The 21,523-nt window shown below is 43.6% G+C and overlaps 1 protein-coding gene across 5 annotated transcripts in view; it reads right to left on the minus strand.

Moving 5' to 3' along the window:
* CIT (citron rho-interacting serine/threonine kinase) overlaps positions 1 to 21,523 on the minus strand; it is a 195,000-nt gene that overhangs the window by 93,063 nt on the left and 80,414 nt on the right. For all 5 annotated transcript variants that reach the window (XM_008004911.3, XM_008004908.3, XM_008004906.3 and 2 more), the window contains 3 exons: positions 7,140 to 7,245; positions 6,089 to 6,232; positions 4,699 to 4,818 (listed from right to left, as the gene is read on the minus strand). In XM_008004911.3, coding sequence (XP_008003102.2) covers positions 4,699 to 4,818; positions 6,089 to 6,232; positions 7,140 to 7,245 — 370 coding nt within the window. The remainder of the gene's footprint in view (positions 1 to 4,698; positions 4,819 to 6,088; positions 6,233 to 7,139; positions 7,246 to 21,523) is intronic.

Here is a 21,523-nt window from a genome sequence, read left to right on the forward strand (position 1 = left end):
GCACAGACCCTTAAGGCCTAACAGGAGAGCCGAAAGGGATGTTCTTTAAACAACAAGGATAAACCGCTTACATGTAGTTTTCCGCCAAGGGTAATCATTTATATAGATTTGTCCTTTAGAAGTCATGTGCTCCTAACACAAATTAGATATGGTACTAGTTTTCAAATTAACCTTTCAGACAGCACAAGAGGGTAATTGAAAATCTCAGTGGAAAGAATTCTGGAAGGTGAAACTCATCATGTCAGTTTCTCACCATTAATTTTTCTGGGCCCAAAACTGAATGATGACCGTAACATCGCTCCTGCAATGCAAGTCACCCTGAAATTCGGAAGAGTCACAAAACACTGGCTTCGGTCAAAATAACTTGTGAGAAAAATTCCAAGGAAAGAACTCTCCTGTTCCCTTGGGCAAACCCTTTAAGTGATCCAAACGGCCCAACCTTTTCCAAAATGCATTTCTAAAATCAAAACATTTACATTCAAGTTTCTCAGAACTGGGTTTACCAGAAGAAACGGCCAGTGATTTTGAAAACTTTTGGACAAAGTATAAAAACATTCTGTGTTAGCAAAAATCAAGGCTAAGTATAAGGATTATGAATGAGCACTTATGTAATCCAAGGTGACTTGTGGGGTGAGGACGAGAGAGATACAAAATGAAATGAACAAGGAATTGCATCAAGAAGTCTTTGAAAATCACAATATTCAGTAACATCTCTGAGATCCATTCTCCCAAGAAATAATTGGTGAGGAATATTTAAATATTTCTCCCAAGAAATAATCGATTGAGCAAGGATATTCTTTTAACTGATAAATTGTAATTTTTAAATAATAGGGTACAAAGGAAACCTTTTATCCTATTGTAGCAAGTGACCCCCCAGAGCATATTAAAGGGGAACTGCTGCTCTTATGAAAACTGGATGGTTTCCATGCAAGCACACCTCTCCCTATATTATCTGTAAAGGAGAAAGGAAAAAACAGCCCAAAATGGAACACAGGTCTCATTTCACTCTCTCCCACCCAAAAGCATATGTTACTGAAGGTCAGTCCTCAGAATCTTGGGGCACACAGGTTTCCTGGGTCATGTATACTAAGCAGGCGATGCTGGATTATATAACCAAATGTCTTTATAACCTGCTCCCAATTATCTAAACTCACAGGGCAGGCCGGGCACAGTGGTTCATGCCTGTAATCCCAGCACTTTGGGAGCCCAAGGTGGGCAGATCACTTGAGGTTAAGAGTTCGAGACCAGCCTGGCCAACATGGTGAAACCCCATCTCTACAAAATACACAAAAATTAGCTGGGCATGATGGTGGGCGCCTGTAATCCCAGTTACTTGGAAGGCTGAGACAGGAGAATCGCTTGAACCTAGGAGGCAGAGGTTGCAGTGAGCTGAGATTACGCCACTGCCCTCCAGCCTGGGTGACAGAGCAAGACTCCATCTCAAATAAATAAATAAATTCACAGGGCAGAACATGAGCTGCAGGTGAAATGGAACATCGGTTTTTCTGGACCCCCTCAACCAGAGCCATATTATGGCTTTCATAGCTGTGAGCACTGAGCCTTCCTTGACTTCCTCCATAAAAATAAAAATTACATTTTACAATTGTGCTCCTATAAATACAAAAATATTAATATCATCTATGAAAACAGTGTCTTTGACCTAAACCCAACTTTTTTCTTCTGATGAAAAAACTGAAACATGTTATGAGACCCTAAAAGTACAGTGGTCCCTAGCTACCATGCCTGCTAGAGCTAATGGGAAAGCCAGTCCTAGCTACAGGCGTCAACACCAAATCTTGAGTTTCTTTTGTCCTCAAGCTCCCTTTTCTTTCTTGAATTTATGTCGGCGAGAAGGGAATGTAAATTTTGTGTTTTGTCAAGAGCGAGGACAGAGTGTCTGTTCCTTCCCCCCCCACATCTCTCTTCCCTGAGCTGTCAGCACGTAAGAGGGAGGAAGGCAGGAACCAGGCAACCACTCTGTCAGCTCTCCAAGCTCTCGGGGCACCCAGCCTGCTACAAGCATCAGAAAAAAATTCTAACTCATTTGTGGATCCTTTGATATTGTACTGGATACTTCAAGGAAATCCTGTAAATTTAGCAGCTAACCAAATCCCTGCTTCAGGAAAAACCTGAAAGGTGATCATCGGGTCTGTTTGCACGACCAGCTGAGAGATAGCTGTGGTATCTCAGGATGGGGAAACGCAGACAGGTTTCAAGGCCCACCTAACACAAGTCTTCTGAATGGAGCTTCAGAATTTTGTGGGGAGGAAGGATCAGGTATGATCCTATTCACGCAGAAACCCTGGAACACAAGTGACTTCTGTGTTACCCACACTTTTATTTCCTTTCCTGAGTAGAGGAGCAAGAAAGAAGCTGAAATTGCTAGTAATGATCTAGGAATCAAAATTTCACATGAGACTTTGAGGTGTTTTTCTTTAAACCAAATCTAAATACTCTAGAGGGGGTAGCTAGGTGGAAGTAAAATATTTTTGAAAAAAATAAAGAGCCGGCCAGGTCCGGTGGCTCACGCCTGTAATCCCAGGACTTTGGGAGACCAAGGCGGGCAGATCACGAGGTCAGGAGTTCAAGCATGACCAACATGGTAAAACCCCATCTCTACTAAAAATACAAAAATTAGCCGGGCGTGGTGGTGTGCACCTGTAGTCCCAGCTACTCAGGAGGCTGAGGCAGGAGAATCACTTGAACCCGGGAGATGGAGGCTGCAGTGAGCCAAAATCGCACCACTGCACTCCAGCCTGAGCAACAGAGCGAGATTCCATCTCAAAAAAATATAAAAATAAAGAGCCATATAGAAAATTAGATTTTTAAGAGAAAGATCAGGGAATAAATCCCAAGTCTGGAAAAAATCAATATGCCACAAACCAAATACTGAAAGTTTACTGCAAGCATTAAAAGCTTTCTCCTGGTCTGCAAACATCCTGCTCTCACAAAACTTACCAAAAGTCATAAAACAAATCCTTGTTCCCATGAAAAATCAAATCAATCAAATCTGAAACCATGAAGTTTTCTTCCTCACAATGGAACTTTTAGCAGTCATTAAATCTAAGACTCCACATGCATGCCAGCTGTGGTAGGAATCATAAAAGGCATTTCTTTGAACTCGGCCACCAACATATACCTTTTCAAAATGTCCTGATAATTCCGTTTCTAAGGAATCTATGGACACCAGCTGCTCCCTCTGGTGGCCAAACACAGCTTTCATTTCCCCAGGATGTCACCAAAAGTAAATTTCCAGGTATGTTGAACTAATGGGAGAAAATGATTCCTACCTCTTGAACCTTTTAGGATGAAAACTATGTTGATAAAAGGAGCATGAGTCAACTGTCAAAGCAGATTTCTCAAAGCCTATGTGCAGCCTTCAAAACCTCTAAGACTGCATTATTCAGAGATCTGATAATCCTTTACAGGGTTTCCTTCCTATGCACATTTATTTATAATGTTTTTATCAAGCAACAGGCTATTAACCGATCACAACTTTAAAATATTCAGATGATAAATATATTATGCCAACAAAACTCCAAAGACAGTAATTCTTTTTTTAAAGAGTAATTAATGGATAGAGTTATTTGCAGGAGTTTCTTGCGTTAGCTCCAGCCAGATGGCTAAGTTTGTGCTACCCAGAGACAGAAATGTTCATTTCCATCAATGTTTCCATTAGATTTTCTGAAGTGAATGAGAGTTGCCTGGCAGCTGATAGTTCAGCTCTCCAATTGCTCATTGCCATCTCTTCATTAAAATCTCTATTTACGGTTTTTCAAAAGACACAAAAATCCATGCTAAAAAGGAAACAATGAGGCAATACGAAAATGAGCCATTTAGAAAGAAAACCCATTTAGAAAGAAAAAAAAAAAGAGTGGGGTTTTTAAAGGTCTCGCTTTTCCTTTCTGAAAACACAGGGGACAGCTTTCTGCACTCAGATACGCAGTGTCAATCCTGACTCAACCAGAATGGTTCGAACTTCTCTTGCAGAATATTTCTTTCTACAAGTGAAACTATGAATTAGCCTGGCTTTGCTCAAAAACTTAAAGTGCATCTGAAAAGCTATGAAAACATTTAATTTTTTTAACCATCTAAAGCAGGGATTGGCAAACTTTTGCTGTAAAAAGAGACAGTAAGTAGTTTCAGCGTTGCAGGCCACGTGGTCTCCGTAACAACCACTCACCTCTGACTGTGTAGCCTGAAAGCAGCCAGGGCCAATATGTAAATTACCAAGCATGGCTGTGTTCCAAAAAAAAAAAAAAAACACTTTATTTATGGAGACTGAAATTTGAATTTCATATAAATTTCAAATGTCATGAAATATTGTTTTTCTTTTGATTTTTTCCCCAACTATTTAAAAATGTAAACCCCATTCTTAGTTTGTGGGTCACAGAAAATAGGTGTTGAACCGGCTTTGCCCCACAGGCTGAAGTTTGCCCATTCTTGCTCTAAACCTACATCTTTATTTTTAAAAGCGGACATTATGGGGTATCAGCTTCAAAAGGAGCCGGAACAAGCACTCTATGATGTATATAAATTATGAGAAACTTAAAGTTTCTGAATGACCTATATACCTGCCTCTCTTCCACTCTGCCCCTCTCTCCCTTTCTTCCTGTTTCTGTCTCAAACATGCCTCTCCTGAAATTAGAGGTCCGAGTGAGCCGAGATGCCGCTGTGCTCCCAGGCAAGCAGGCCTACCTGCTCTTTGATTTCTTGGAGCTTCCGGCTCTGCTCTCTGATATCATGGAGAAGCTGCAGTGCTTTGTCATCCTCCTGGGACACCTCCATCCGTGCTTGCTCCAAACTTCGCTTTAAGCTCTGCAGAAAGCAAAAATTTTAATAGGGATGCCCTGTGGATCCTGCTTTGTTTGAAAAGACTCATTAAGAGAGCTGCAAGCTGCTTCGCAGACACCAGGACGGTTTCGAGTGACGGACCACAGTTGACAACTTCCAGTTCGTTGCCGATTCCGGTTTCCATCCTGTAAAACCCCTTGGTTCAAGAAACATCATCCCAACCTGGTGACCTTAGGGATCCAGCCAGAAACTGCATCAGCCTGTCTCCTGCCACCATCTACTGTCCTAGGAGATACTTACTTGCATGTTCAGAACTAAAACCTATTAAGACCCAGTAGCTATTACAATCACCATGTGGATGGCTACAAAGTGTTTTCTACAGTTATTTGTGGGTCCTAAAGTACATATGCCTCTTTCAAAGTAGCAATGACTTCATATCCTCTGCCCAGTTGTCATTTAAGACTCCAAGTGGTTTATTTCTACCTCCTGGCTTATTTTTCCTGGACACCTTTCATCCATAAGAATCCCTTAATGCTTCAATGGCACTGAAATCTATATCTGAAATACATAGCTGAATAACTTCACCCACCACTGAAAGGCAGCCAAGTCTGGAATGGAAACATAGCAGTTATTCTTAATCAGCCACGTTCTATAGATTTCCTCTCCCTTGTGAAAAAAACTTTAGAAATGTGTGATTCAACTTCTTAAGACTGTTTAATTGGGCACATTAAAAAAACACCTGAATGAAAAATTTAACAAGACAATGGAGAAGAAGACAGTCTACTCTTGTGAAGGAAAGAAAAAACGAAAGTCACATGGTAAATAATGACAGAGGGTTTGGGTTTTCAAGGCTATTTTCTTGTCGCTACACTGGTTCTGGCCAATGGAAAATCTGATGTCAGGAAGATTGAAAGTAAGTTTTCTTGTACATAGTTGGGAGTCTGGTTCTCAAGGCTGCTCATGTCAGACACAACGCAGACCAGAGAGGTTGGGATGGGAGATGTTAAGATCTTTTGCAACCCGCGGCAAAGATGGATTACTCCCATCTCCAGACTCCGTGGTACCAGCCATCTACCTGCACTTTCTGCTGGAAATGAGTCCAATCTCATTTCCTGGGGACCTCACGCCTGGCTGTCACTACTCTGCAAAACACAGATCTTGCTTTTGTGCTCTCCCTCTCTCTACTCTCTGCCATTGGCTGTGATGTGCCTCATGGAGCCATCATGAAACAGGATGAGACACACACAACAAGAAGTGCCACCTCCAAGGGAAGGGGGCTTCAGGGAAGGCTCACACTGCATTCTGTGATGTAGGTAGCAAGGTCCTGCTCCAGGAGGGATCTCTGAGTCTCAGAGGCCTTCAGCTCCACCTCCTTCTGACTAAGCACAGCCTCCACCTCTGACACTCTCCGATGTAACCGGGTCATTTCCTGCTCCATCTGAAATAAACACATCGACAGGTTAAAAAGGCCCATGGAGGTTCGTTAGGAGCAATCACATCTCAAGTAGCCTCCGAAACCACCTGGTGGTCTGGGCTAAGGCTAATTCGCCAAAAGTTAAGTTGGGATGGAAATACCATTGTTTCTTCGCCCAGGAGCGCACAGTTCTTCGTTAAGGACAGTCACCAAATGCTAAGTCACTCCTCTCATTCAAGTCCTGGTTCACACTTGATCACTTCTCTAACCCAGTTAGCAAGGAAGCCACAATCATCATTTTTCACCTGTTTGCTTTTGTTTTTGTTTTGTTTTGCAGACGTCACTTTAATTTTATCCCAAATCCATCTTGATCCCCCCCCATCTCCTTGCAAAGATCTAGAGGACAAATCCAGGATAGGGCAAGGAGATATTTATTCGTCTGCACTCTTAGGAGTCCCAGGCAAGCAGTGACTTATTAGTTTCCAGAGCGTTGCCTCTGGGCAGGAACAGTGAATGTTAAGAGACGTTGAGCGTAATCAACACAGTGGCCGCAGTGACATTAGCAGGAGTTTTAAAAGACTAGGAAGAGAGACTTCGCATCACTCAAAGCAGATGGGATGTATCTCAGCCACAGGTGAGGACCCAGGCCACCTGCCGGAAGAAGCAGACATCTGGCTGGGTCATGCTGAGAAACGGGCCGTTTAAATCCAGGGCCTCCTCTGGTTTAGATTTAAAGGATCTACAGCAACGGCAAGGCCCGAATTCATCTCCCTCTGAGCTGCTGGAGGCACGACTTCAGCGAGGGCAGGAGCGCCTCACTCTCTACGGATCAGGCGGCTCAGAGCCAGCAGCGGCCCCGGGCGGATCCCTTGGCATATACTGACGGGAGGATCCTGGAGCAAAGAAGGAGGCCGGCTGCGGAAATAAATACCTTGTGACACTTGTCCTGAGAGTCTTGTAGCTCTTTGCTTTTGATGAGAAGTTTCTTTTCCATGGAGCTAGTCTTGGCAGGGGAGTCCAGACCCGACACAACAGACCTAGGTAGAGAAAAACCAACGTCAAGGGGGCCAGCAGGTGGGCCTAAGAAGCTGCATTAGGAAGCTGCAACATTTGTTTCATTTTACAAAAACATCTCATGCTTTTGATGTTAGATCAAATAATGCCCCCTTCCCCTTTCCAAAGATGCCCATGTCCTAATCTCTGGAAGCTGTGAATATATTACCACACATGGCAAAGAGACTTTGCAGATGGGATTTAAGTTATGGATCTTGGGATGGAAAGATTCTTCTGGGATATTTGGATGGGTACAATGAAATCACAAGGATCCTTATAAGATGGAAGCAAGGATCGGAGTCACAGAGATCTGAAGATGTTACACCAATGGCTTTGAACACAGAGGAAGGGGCCACAAGCCAAGGAATGCAGGCAACCTCTAGAAGGTGGAAAAGGCAAGGAAACAGATTCTGCCCTAGAGCCTCCAGAGTACAGCCTTGTCTACACTGATCTCAGCCCAGTAAAACTCATCCCGGACTTTACTTTTTGGAAACAGGGTCGTATTCTGTTGCCCAGGCTGGAGTGCAGTGGTACGAGCTCAGCTCACTGCAACCTCCACCTCCTGGGTTCAAGCGATTCTCCTGCCTCAGTCTCCTGAGGAGCTGGGATTACAGGCGCTCACAACCATGCCTGGTTAATTTTTGTATTTTCAGTAGAGATGGGGTTTCATCATGTTGGCTAGGCTGCTCTGGAACTTCTGACCTCAAGTGATCCTGCCACCTCGGCCTCCCAAAGTGCTGAGATTACAGGCTTCCATGCCTGACCTCATCTTAGACTTCTGACCTCCAGAACTGTAAAATAATAAATGTGTGTTGTTTTAAGCCACTAAGTTTGTGGTCATTTGTTACAGTGGCCACAGAAACTCACACACCTATTGGGCACTGGCTGCATACCTGGTTCTGTCTAAATGCTAGATATATTTGAACTCTTTGTTTTTGTGTTTGTTTTTGTTTTCCTTCACTGACAGATATATTTGAACTCTTTACTCCCCACAGCAACTCTATGAGGCAGATATGATTTATTATCCTCATTTTATATGAGGAAATTGAGGCCCAGAGAGGTTACATAAACTGCCAGTTGATAAATGGTTTCTGCTGGTCTCAAGAGGGAGCTGGGGTAGACAAGTTGGCTTGATGCACTTGCTATACAACTCTTAGGAAAATATCACAAAAATAACATAGGATGCCCTCCTGAGAGTGGACCAGAAGGATGCTCCCCCCACAGAAAGGAGAAAGTTACCCACACTCACCTATGTAACTCATGCACTGTGCCCAGAAGCAGTTAATTATGGGCAGAGATGAGAGAGAGATTCCAGGACAGCTGCCCTCAGTGGTTGGTACACTGGATATGAACACTAGGATTGGTGAAAGACAAAGCCAGAGCAACAGTGGCCAAAGGTTCTTATGCACAGAGAGATGTGGCAGAGCCCACCACTACCACCGGGCCCATCTTTGTTGCCCTGGTAACGGGGTTGCAGAGGTGGTTGTCGGTGACCACTCAGATCTTACCAGCAGGTGCAAGTTCTGCTTTCTGCTTCCCCAAACTACTTCCCTGACTAAAAGAGGTCAGTTCCCTGCAGCAATGCAAAACACCTCTCTTCCCGCAGCTCCTGACAATGACAAGGGCTGGCTTGATAGTGCTGACTTGCTGTACTCCAGTGACAGCTTTCCACACTCACACTGTAGGACAGCCAAATGAGTCAACGCCCAGAGTCATGCTCCTCTGATCAAAATCTCAGGCTGGGCACAGTGGCACATGCCTACAATCTCAACACTTCGGGAGGTTGAGTCAGGAGGATCACTTGAGGCCAAAAGTTCAAGACGGGCCTGGGCAACACAGCAATATCCTGTCTCTATTTTTAAAAATAAATAAATAAATAATTTTTTGAAAGACAGTCTCACTCCGATGCCCAGGCTAGAGTGCGGTGGTCACAGGTCACTGCAGCCTCAACTTCCCGGGCTCAAGTGATTCTCCTACCTCAGCCTCCCAAGTAAGTGGAACTATAGGCACACACCACCACATCCCAGCTGATTTTTGTATTTTTTGTAGACACAGGGTTTCTCCATGTTGCCCAGGATGGTCTTGAATTCCCGGGCTCAAGCAATCTGCCCGCCTCAGCCTCCCAAAGTGCTGGGATTACAGGTACCACACCCAGTCATCTCTATAAAAAACATTTAAAAATGAGTCGGGCATAGTGGCTCATGCCTCTAGTCCCAGCTACATGGGAGGCTGGGCTGGGAGGATTGCCTGAGCCCAGGAGTTCAAGGCTACAGTGAGCTATGATTGTACCACTGCACTCCAGCCTGGGTAACAGAGCAACACCCTGTCTCTTAAAAAAAAAAAACAAATAAATTTTTTAAAAAGAAAAATCTGACCCCTCCACTGACTAGTTATTTGACCTCTCCGAACCTCAGTTTCCTCAGTTGTAAAATGGGCATAATTACCAACCTAATTCAAAGAGTTCTTGTAAGGATTAAATGAAATAATGCAAGTAATGCCCTCAGCACAGTGCCTGGCACATTGCAAGTTTCAATAAATGCCACCTGTTACTACTGTCATTGTTGTTTTTTCCATTACTACCCATGTAACTTCATAAATAGTACATGCCTCATGGGCCTAAAGCAATTGCTTAAAATGGTAAAACTCAGGGGGCTGAATTTGCTCTGTGCTATTATTCACATTAAAACAAATGGTGATTATTCATAGAAATGGGCAACAGGGATTGGATCCAGAAATAAATCTTTTTAAAAATCTTACTTTTGGCTAGAAATTTTAACCAAGTTCTACGCTTCTCACCAGCCTGTTTTCTACCTAAATGTAGCCAACACATACACACACACACACACACACACACACACACACTCTCTCTCTCACTCTCTCTCTTTTCTTTTTCATATAAGATGAAATGCTTGGCATGGCCTTGAGGAAAATTCCTTTGCTCTTTCCTTTATTCCTAATCACACCTGGGTGGGTGGGCTAGAGAACAAGACCCAAACCACCCAGGGAGGGAGTGAAGATCCACAGACTGGGTTCCTGATCCTTCAGAGATCAAAAGTCATCCACATGTCACGAAGTCACACACACGACATGCGTCAGGGATGACAACACGTCACAGTTCCTTGTGCTTAAGCACACAACTGGCACCCTTTTAAAAGAACGATGACATGGGTGCATGATGATAAGTAGGATGTAGCTTGAAAAACTTAATGACACATAGAAGGCTGGCCCCAGTGGGGCTTCCTGTTTAAAGTGCACTGCTGTGGGTACAAAACAGATTACTTTTTCACCCCCCACCGAAAAAAAAGAAAGGCATTTTTAGGTCAGTTATCAATGGGCCCAGAAGCAAGGAGACGTGCAGCCCCCACCCGCCAGCACTCGAAGGAGACCATGAGACAGCCCTCCTCACCCCAGGTCCAGCCCGTTATTCTGCTATTCTATGTTTGACAAATGCTCACTGTTTGAAGTTCTAAGTACAGCAATTAAGAGCTCTTCAGAATAAAGGTGCTAAAGAAATCTTTTTTTTTTTTTAAAGAATAAATAAAAATCGCATCTAAAAAAAAGCTAGAGTAAGAATGCTATGACTAAGCTGGGTGTGCAGCAACAATCCCATAAACAATCATGCGACTGGAGGATGAAGCTGGAGAGTAAAGGTTATCAGGCTTCCTGCACCTTCCCTGGTCCTCAATGGAGGTACACATTAGAATCGCTTGGAGACCTTTTAAAAAATAGCAGATGTGTAGGCCCCATTCAGACCAACTAAATCAGAGAGTCAGACAAATTTGGAGTGTGGCCCCGGGAAGCAACATTTGTATTAAGCTACTGAGTGATTGTAATGTATAGACAGGATTAAGAACCATGGTGCTAATTAGAAGAAAGTGCTTCTGATTTAGGGTCTAGCCACCTAAAACTCATTGTATGACCATCCCCAGCATTTAGTTCCATGTGGCATTTTAGCCAGACAATTTGGTACTGGTGCTTTTTCGTCACTCTTTGAGTAAGAACCCAATTTTGAAACTAATGGTGGTGGGCTATGAATTTCAAAACAACATACAGGTATTAGATAATGATTAAAGCCTATTGCCCCCAATGTTAATAATTCAGTTAAAAGATACCATTTCCATGAATTTCTATAAAAGAAATATACTACAGAGAGACATGGCTCAATTTAAAATGTTTATATTCTATTCATTTTTCATATAGACATGGGGTAATTCAATCTCTAGCATCAATGGTAAGTTCTCAGTATGTATTTCTTGAGCACATATATCCTCCCCAACAAATATTCTGAAATATTACAATTTTCTTCTTTTTCTAAGATTTTCTTTTCTTTTTTTTTTTTTTTTTTTTTTTTTGAGACGGAGTCTCACTCCGTTACCAGGCTGGAGTGCAGTGGCACGATCTCGGCTCACTGCAACCTCCACCTCCCAGATTCAAGCAGTTCCTCTGCCTCAGCTCCCAAGTAGCTGGGATTACAGGCGCGCGCCACCACGCCAGGTAACTCTTTTTTTTTTTTTTTTGTATTCTAGTACAGACAGGGTTTCACCATGTTGGCCAGGATGGTCTTGTTCTCCTGACCTCATGATCCACCTGCCTCGGCCTCCCAAAGCCCTGGGATTACAGGCTGAGCCACCATGCCTGGCCTGTTTTCTAAGATTTTTATTAGCCATCCTTCTGACTTTCAAAGCAACTGCAAGTGATTGCCGATAATTGCATTATGCTAACATTGACCATAATATAAATCATAGCTTGAGAGGTTCGATCAAAGACTGGCCTGAGAGTCACCAGATACACCAAATATTATTGCATATTACATTATAATAATATCACATACATATTATCACATATATATTATTACCAAATATAGCCCTGTCCCCTTCAAGCAGCAAGTCTGCGGGTCTAAAATTATCCCGAAAAGTACCACTTCATCACGCGTAGTATTATTTAAAGAGCTGATACTATCACTGCTTTAAGGAAAGTTTGCAAGAAAAATCCTCTAACTGGTTGGAACTCTAAAACGATGGGCAATGGGGTGCAGGGTTGCAGTAAAGAAACTATCTAATTATGAAGTTCTGTTGACCCTGGAATGGGACAGAGTCTACCTGTTTATTAAAATGTCTTCCAAAATTTTTCCTTTGTTCTCAAAATTCTCAAACTTCAACAAATTTGTTTTAACCACCTTCTCTGAGCCTGTGTGTGTGAGAGAGACACACATACAGAGAGAGGCAGAGACAGAGAAGAGAATATAAAAGCCCTGTGATCCCCATGAGAGATACCTGCAGACCAGTGGTTCTCAACTGGGGCAATTTGGCAATGTCTAGACATTTTATTTTCATGACTAGGGGTGCTATTAATATGTAGTGGGTAGAGGCCCGAGATGCTGCTCAACATTCTACAATCCACAGGACAGCTCCCACAACAAGACTTATCCAGCCCAAAATGTCAATAGTGCCAAGTTGAGAAACTCTGCTGTACAGGCTATTAAGGAAGCCACAATTCCTGTCCTCAAGGAAGGAACAATCTAGGAGAGAGAATTAATGCCACGACCTTTGTCATCAGTACAAGTGCTCATTTATTGAGCACGTACTCTGTGTCAGGCACGTGTTTAGTGCTTCACGGATTACTTCACTGAGTCCTCCACACAATCCTATAAGATGGGTGTTATTAATGGCACTAAGGAGGGGCTTGCCTCCTACCACGTTACCATGATTTGTGCAGGGGTGCCAGGCAATAGAACCCCAATTCAAAGCTAAGGCTCTGTAACCGAACAGTCATGGCTTCAAATCCCAGTTCTGCTACTTCTTGGCAAGATGGCCTTGGACACACTCAAGAAAAGTGCTACAGAGACTCAGAGGGGCAAGATCATGGAGGAAAGGGAGAATGGAACATGTGAGACACAGTGACCTCCATCCATGACCGGCTGCACTCGGTGCTAAGAAGCTGACTCCAAGCCTGAGCCCAGGACAGCTCTGGGTACCCAAGAACATCCACATGCCAGGTTGGTTCACAGCCACCCCAGGAAAAGCTCACCCCACAAAAGCAACTCTCCTTCCCTCACTTTAGGGTTCAGGGGAGTAATTAGGTGGGAAGCAGGGTAGACATTAGAAACCCAGGGCAGTTTATGCTCTGGGCTCAACAAGATGCAGTACAATGAAGATGCTAATAAAAGAACATGCAGCCTGCCCACACGTTGCTTGCCTACTCCTGGCCACATCTCGGATACACAGCCAGTTATCCCCACGGAGAGAAAAGGCACTTCTGAGCAGCGGGTGCACGCAGCCACCCGCCCACACACAGCAGTGCTGTCTCTTCAAGCACGAAGCCAAGTTTGGGTTTTCCTTTTTCTCCAGCTTCTATTTTCTAGAAAAATTTACTCTGAAATCAACATCTCTTCCTGATATACACATCTGCTTTATAATTATAGAAGCCCAAAGAGTATTAATAGGGATAATGGTATATGACACAGAAGAAAGAGTGGACTTGGTCATTACCGCTATAACAGGAAGACATGTTTTCTTAAAACGTATTAGATGTGACCTAAAAATTGCTTTACATGTAACCTCAACATTTAAGTGAACATGATAAAATGCAATTTTCCCAATGATGTGCCTGTAAATAATCCATATAACTTTGTTTAAAAAAAAAATCACTTCATAGGGCTATGAATAGAATATTGCATATCAAAAGAGAATACAATGTGTACTCCATCCTACAAGCAAAGGTATGTGTTGAATACTCTCTAATCACTACTGTGATGATTAAGTTCGTGCTTAAGCATCAAGCCATCCATTTATTCCCTTAGGAATAGGACCCTATGCCTGCAAAATACACCACCAAACCACAGATAACACATCAGATCACAAATCCCAGATGTTCTTGGGATAACCAAGGATGGGAACTTGAAGCTAAAATGAGGAGACTCCAAATTAGCTCAGCTGAGGGCCCCACCTTTCGTGCTGGCCAACAGCACTAAAAATACATGCAACTGCAAGATGTAATACACTGCAAAAAGTAGAAAACTCATCAGCATTCTGTTTCCGAAAATATACTGGCTTTTAAGATCGAGCATTCTGAAATTTGTGCACTTATTTTATTTATTTATTTGTTTATTTATTTATTTATTTTGAGATGGAGTCTTGCTCTGTCACCAGGCTGGAGTGCAGTGGTGCGATCTCGACTCACTGAAACCTCTGCCTCCCAGGTTCAAGCCATTCTCCTGCCTCAGCCTCTGGAGTAGTTGGGACTACAGGTGACCACCACCATACCCAGCTAATTTTTTTGTATTTTTAGTAGAGACGGGGTTTTAACACACGTTGGCAAGCATGGTCTTGGTCTCCTGACCTCACGATCCACCCGCCTCAGCCTCCCAAAGTGCTGGGATTACAGGCATGGGCCACCGCATCTGGCCTCTGAACTAATTTTATAAGCACACTTTAAAACACACAATGGTGGCCAGGTGTGGTGGCACGCACCTGTAAGAATTGCTTGAACCTGGGAGGCGGAGGTTGCAGTGAGCCAAGATCACGCCACTGCGCTCCAGCCTGGGCGACAGAGGGAGACTCCACCTCAAAAATAAAATAAAAATAAAATAAAATACACAATGGTGCCCATCAGGAACACTTGGAAATACCAAAAACACTATTCTCCTAAAGACAGTCAGAGTCTGTCTAGCTTTGGGGCACCCCCCCGACACACACACACACACACACACACACACACACATTTATATATATACCACACACACACACACATACTGACACACACCACACATACTCATATACATACACACATATGCACTCACACACACAACCAGCAGTGGTCTCTAGTTAAATTAGAGCATTTGCTTTGAAATGATTAATATGTAGCTCTAGAATCATTTATCAAAAATCAGGCTATTAATAAAACAATAGCTACTCCCATGATTTTTAATTCAGTTCCCACCTCTAAGCCAGTGCCCCTCTTTGCAGGTTAATTTCATTGCCTCTCGCCTGGATGACTGCAATAACCACACTTACCTCCCTGGATCCAACTCTTGTCCCTCACTATCCACCCTCCACACAATGGTCAGAGGCACCCTATGTGAAATAAGACCCAGATATTCCATGTCCCTATTCAAAATCCTGCAAAAGTTTCCTACTCAGCGCAATTTAGAGCAAAGTCCAAACCTAAAGGCCCTGATGACCTCAACTCAGACCATGTTCCTTGTGTATCCTTAAGTTCCCCCTACCCAAACATGTCCTCTGTGCACTGAGCACCCATAGGTTAGTGGCAGCCTCAGGACCTTTGTCCTTTTTTCCTCTCTCCGGAGTACTCTTCCCACTTATTTCTGCTAACCGACTCCTTATTGACATTCTGAAAGAATGCACTCCGTGTGGGCAGGGATGCTTGCTTCTTCGCATTCACTGTTACTTCTCCAGCACCTAGAAAGTGCTTGGCACATAGGAGGCTCTCAAACAGCCGAATGAATGAATGAATGAATGAATGAATGTGAATCTGCCCCATCATGTAAGCTCCACGAAGACAGGGATTTTTGTTGCATAGTCAGTGCTATATCCCAGCTTCTCGAACAGCCTCTAGGACCTCAGAGCTGCTCAGTGTGGGCTTAAAAGCTGTGTCACCTTGGGATGCAACTCAACCTTCTTGAACAAATACTCACGCTCAGCTCAGAGAACCTTTCCTTGGGGATCCAGTCTAAAGTGGCCACCCCCAGGCAGTCCCAATCCCAGTTCAGATTCCTTCAGAGCCCTGACCACCGTCTGCAATTGCCTCATGTGTGCACAGTAGTTATTTCTCCTTTGTTTCTCCCCACCAAATGCTAGCTTCTTGAGAGTAAAGACCTTACCTGTCTTGCTCAGAGTCGTGCCTTAAGGACTAGAACAATATATTTGTTGAGTGAATGAATGGATGAATGAATGAACGAATGAATGAATGAATGGTGTGCCAGTACTTCTGTGCCCCCACGCAGCCAGTTTAAAGGTCACCGTGGGATAAAGGAATCCAAAATGAGAAGTGTGCTGCATGTATGCTGGCATAAAAAGCTTTCCAGCACCTGCAGTAGAGACGCCCAGCATTGGTTCTGAGACAGGAATGTCACAATGACACACAGACTTACCCACCCAGGGGATACCCAAGTGCTTCCAAGGTGGGTGGGAGCATGTGACATCTAGGCTGGGAACATGCACACTTCCCACTGGCACTGGATCCTACCAGAAGCCTGGAGAGCATTTTATAGAAAGTGCAGGTTTAAGTGATACATCACAGACTCCATTCAGAGTAAAAAATTGGATGGAGATATTAGGACATCTGTCAGGCCCCCCACGTGGAGCTGGATTCTCTCAATGGGCAGAAACCAGCAAGATGTCTTTATAAGGTGGAAGCAGGGAGAAAAAGAGAGTTAAAAGCACCCCATACCCGTCCTCAGACCTAAATAACAGTAACAAATATGAAATGAACACTCACTCTGCTCATGGCACCAACACTAAGTGCGCTTCGTGTTCCCATGGCAAACCTATCAGATAGGTGACCTTACACCTTCCACTTTACAGATGAGGGAATTGTGGCTGAAAGCAGTTAAATGTCTCATTCACACAACAAGCAAGGGGTGAAACCCAGAGTTGAGCCCACGTCTATCTGATTCCAAAGCCTGGACTTTGAACGGGTATGCTACAGTCAGTCCCAAAAAAATAACATGTTTATATCAGCTCTAAAGTTAAAAGTTGAGCCACGCATGGTGGCTCACACCTGTAATCCCAACACTTTGGGAGGGCGAGGCCAGTGGATCACTTGAGGTCAGGAGTTCAAGACAGGCCTGGCCAACATGATGAAACCTGGCCTCTACTAAAAATACAAAAAAAAATTAGCTGGGAGTCGTGGCAGGCGCCTGTAATCCCAACTACACAGTAGGCTGAGGCGCAAGAATTGCTTGAACCTGGGAGGCGAGGTTGCAGTAAGCCGAGATTGTGCCACTGTACTCCAGCATGGGCAACAGAATGAGACTCTGTCTCAGAATAAATAAATAAATAAATAAGTTAAAACTGGGAAAAGTTGACCACCCTCTGCCAGGTGTGAGCTGAGTGAACCTAAGAAGTAACCCAAGCGTCATGATCATCATTTTCTTTACCTGTAAAATAATGTGTTATTGCTGGGGCTACATGAGAATGCTTGTCAGGCACTCAGAATAGTATCTGGAAGAGTAGATTCTCAGTGAAACTAATTCTTTCACCTTTATTATTAGACAAGTCCGTAACTCCTGCATAATCTAGCAAAGTCATGACTCTTAGAGGCAGGATAGGTAGTACAGTGGTCTAGAGGCAACCAGATACTGCTCCAAGTCTTAGATTTGTTTCTACCTTCAGAACCTCAGGAAAATAATCTAACCTTCCTGAGTCAGTGTCTTCATTTGTAAAATGGGGATAATACCAGCTACCTCGTAGAGTTACAGTGAGATTGTGAGGATATAATGAGCTAATGCACATAAAGTACTCACATAGTTCTGGGAATACAAGAAGTGCTCTACAGAAAACAGGTTCCATTAGCAGTTGTCTAAACTGTACAGAAGGAATTGGTATAATCCCCGGCCAGTTTAGTCTAATTCAATTCAACAAATGTTCACTGAAGACCTGCCCGGGGCAAGGCACTGTTTCAGGCAAAAGACGGAAGACCTGGTCCTGTCCTTAATGAGCCTTGAACAGCTTGGCCAGACAACACTATTGAAGTGATTCAGTAGGCAACAAGAAGGAGACACAAATGAGAAGGCAGGCTGGGGTCTTGGCATACCAGGACTGAATACCAAGTTCAGGAGCAGCCATTAATTCTGAGCACACTGGGATGCTGTTGAAGGTGTAAGCCGGCGAATGACATCATCCCACCTATGCTTTGGAAGAATTCCATCCTTTGTGGAGAATGGATTATAGCCAGGAAAACCAGAGGCAAGGGAATCAGTGAGGAGGCTACTGCAATAGTCCAAGCAAGAGTCCATGATGGGTGTCAGTGAGGAAAGAAAGATGGGCATGGATGCAAGTGTCATCCTAGAGGCACCACTTGGAGAAATTGGCAACTGATGGGATGGCGGGGGAGGCAGAAAAGAATTTACGATGACTCAGCTTTCTTGCCTAGAAGGGTAGGGAAGGTGGTAGTTTCTTACATAAAGTGAGGAAGCCAAAACTAGCACCTAGTGGCTTACTGAGGGAGCGAGTGGGTCTGTCTATGTAGGAAGGGAACAGAGGACAGGATGGTGAGAAACTGGTAAAACATCCTGGTGATGAGGAACACAGTGTACGACGGGAGGAGGCCAAAGGGGGTTAGAACTAAAGTCAAGGAACTGAATGAGATCACCAAGAACCAACTAGAAAGAGAACTGAGGATGGAACTTGAGGGGATGGTGCGTACATTGCAAGAGCCTGACGGCAGCCACAAAAGAGTGAGAATGACAGAGAGGTAGGAGGGAAACCAAGTATCCATAATACAGAAGAGAAGAAAGTAGGAGGTTGTCCCGAAGAAATGCAGTAATTAATGGTAACACGTGCTGAGATGGAAATCACCAGATTTGGTGGTTAGGTACAATCAACGGCTTCTCAGACAGTCATTTCAGTATCGTTGAAGAGGTGGAAAAAAGAGGTGTTGAGTGCAGGCTCTTCTTTCAGGAAGTTTGTCGGAGAGAGGTCGGGAGATGAACAGCAAGCAAAGCAAAGAGAACTGGGAGAAATTCACGTAGGCAAAGGAAAAGTTGCCAGACTGGCGCAGAGCTTGGGAACATGTAGCGCCATTTAGTCAATGACTGTCTTCTTAAGGGATCCCAGGCAACCATGCAAATTAGCATGTGTAGGCCAGCAAAAAACACACTTGACAGATCTTCTGGAGCCTAATCTTCAGGACTGGGCTAGGATCGTCTGGATTAGATTTCCTCAAGGTATCTTTAAGACAAATGAGAAGGCGGTGGAATGGTCCTGCCAGGGCTGTAAGGCAGGCACGCACAGTCTAAATAGAGAACAGAATAAGGCAAGTAGGAGAACAAGCTGTGCTTGACTAAGAGAAAGAAGAAATTGAATGAGCAAGAGGAGAGGAGAAAATCCAGCACAACACACAGAGGCGAATGTTAAACATCTAATCCAGAAAATGATGGGAAGGGAACAAAACAAGGCACTTGACAGCAATAACCATGGGCAGAAGCTAGTTAAGGTTTTTGAACTTGTTTGGGAAATAAAGCAGATGCATGCCTTCATGTACCAGAGAAGACTCTGTTATTGCTGCTATTTAAAAAATCAAATTGCAGGCAAGACTGTTTCCAATAGGGATCTAGGTAGCAAACACAAGGACCAAGAGCCTTTGGCTGGAGGTAGAAAAGAAAACACTTTTTAAGGGAAGATCCTCCAGTCTCCAAGTATTTCATAAAAAGGAAACAGGACTGATAGGAGAGTTCAGGCTGTCTTCCACTGGAATCAGCCATCCCAAGATAGATGGGAGGCAAACGAAAGTACAAAATGTAGATGTAAATAGACATAAATGGTAGAGTCATCAACAAAATGAGAGTTGCAGCCACAAAAATGATTTAGATGGATTAACCAAATGCTTATTAAGCAACTTGTGTATGATCAGCCTGAAGATAAGGTGGAGAGTAAGGTCAGTGCAGTTTCCTCTCTTTCCCGAGCTTAAGCTTTAGCAAACAAGAACATTCAGGGAAAGAGTATATACACGTGGGTTTATGTATGTGCGCGGACACACACACACACACCAGATAAAAGTCTCTAAATGAAAAGAGGAAAAAATCTGAGAAATCTAAGAGCTATAGTCTACCTACTCAATAAACTCACGGAGACTGAAAATGAATCCCAGCATTTAGACCTGCCTGTCAGCTCCCATCACACCCTGCCCCAACCTCATCATTCGTGATTCACAAATGGCTTCTGCTTCTGACAAGCACATGAACCTGGGTACCCCACACAAATTTCCTAACTTTTCCCATCTGTGGTGTTTATACCCACAGGGTTCAAATCTCAGCTAAGTCACTCAAAGCTACATAACTTTAGGCAAGTTGCTTGATCTCACCACACCTCAGTTTCCTCACATGTAAAATGAGAATAATGATGGTACCTTCCTCTTGGGCTGGTTGTGCAATTTAAATGAGTTAATCTGTGTAAAGTGGTTGGAACAGAGCCTAGTACGGAGTTGGTGCCCTGTAAGGATGGGCTGTTTTTGGCACCCTGCCCTCCTGAAATTCCCCCTACCTTCCTCTCCACTGATCCAAATCCACTGTCTTTTTAAAAAGCCAACCCAAATATTTTACTTCCATTAGTATGCTTATAAGCCCAGTCCCAGTACACGTATTTACTGCTCCAGGAAAACCAGGATGAATAAGATCCAGCCTTGCCTTGAGATCACAGTCTACCTGGGGGAATGGACAGACATTCCAAGGAAGACCAGCAATGATCTTCATTGCCGATAAATCAGTAATTTAACAAGCACTGTGAATTGGCATTACTCATTAAGTGTCCCTCACTGGATTTTGCCTTACTCTCCTAACTCCCAAAGATGTCCAATTTGTACCATGATATTCTGCTGCAATGCTGTTTGCTTTGTTTTCTCTCAATTGTTTCAACATAAACTGCTCTGACTTGTTTAACTTGATCGAAAGATACCCATTCTGGGACTGGACCTTCTAATTCTGTTCCCCAATCCACTCCTCCCCAACAACCACCTTTTACCAACAGGTATTTGGCAACTGCATATTAACCCTTTGTAGTTGGTCAGAACAGTGAAGTGTCTCTAGCAGAAAAGTCCCAGGGCCTGGGAAGCTTGGTTTCCAATCTGGTATGACTTTGGACTACCTAATCATTGCTGAGTCCTTTCCATATTCTCATGGTGTATATAGAAGGACACTATACATACATGGACTAGTGTATTAATAATAACAAAAATAACAACAGTGAACGTTTATCAAGGTTTCATGTGCCAGGTGCTAGACCAAGTGTTTTACATATTTCATTCATCCCACCAAAAGTCCTGTAAGAAAAGTATCGCTGTCACTCCACTTCACAGTTGAGGAAACTGACATGCAGAGAAGCCCCAATAGAGCAAGGAAGAGACACCAAAAACTGGTTCTCTGAAAATTTGGGAAGCAATGGCAACAGCCACTCTTCCTTCCTCCACGGTGTTTGAATAGCTGGATCCATCACTGTGTCTTCAGAACCACCCAAAAAGAAAGGAAAAATCCCTGAATCAAAAGGAAGAGAACGCCGCTTCCTAAAAAACAGCCTACCCAGACACCAT

Source organism: Chlorocebus sabaeus, chromosome 11 (genome assembly GCF_047675955.1).
Source record: "Chlorocebus sabaeus isolate Y175 chromosome 11, mChlSab1.0.hap1, whole genome shotgun sequence".
Classification (NCBI taxonomy): Eukaryota; Metazoa; Chordata; class Mammalia; order Primates; family Cercopithecidae; genus Chlorocebus; species Chlorocebus sabaeus.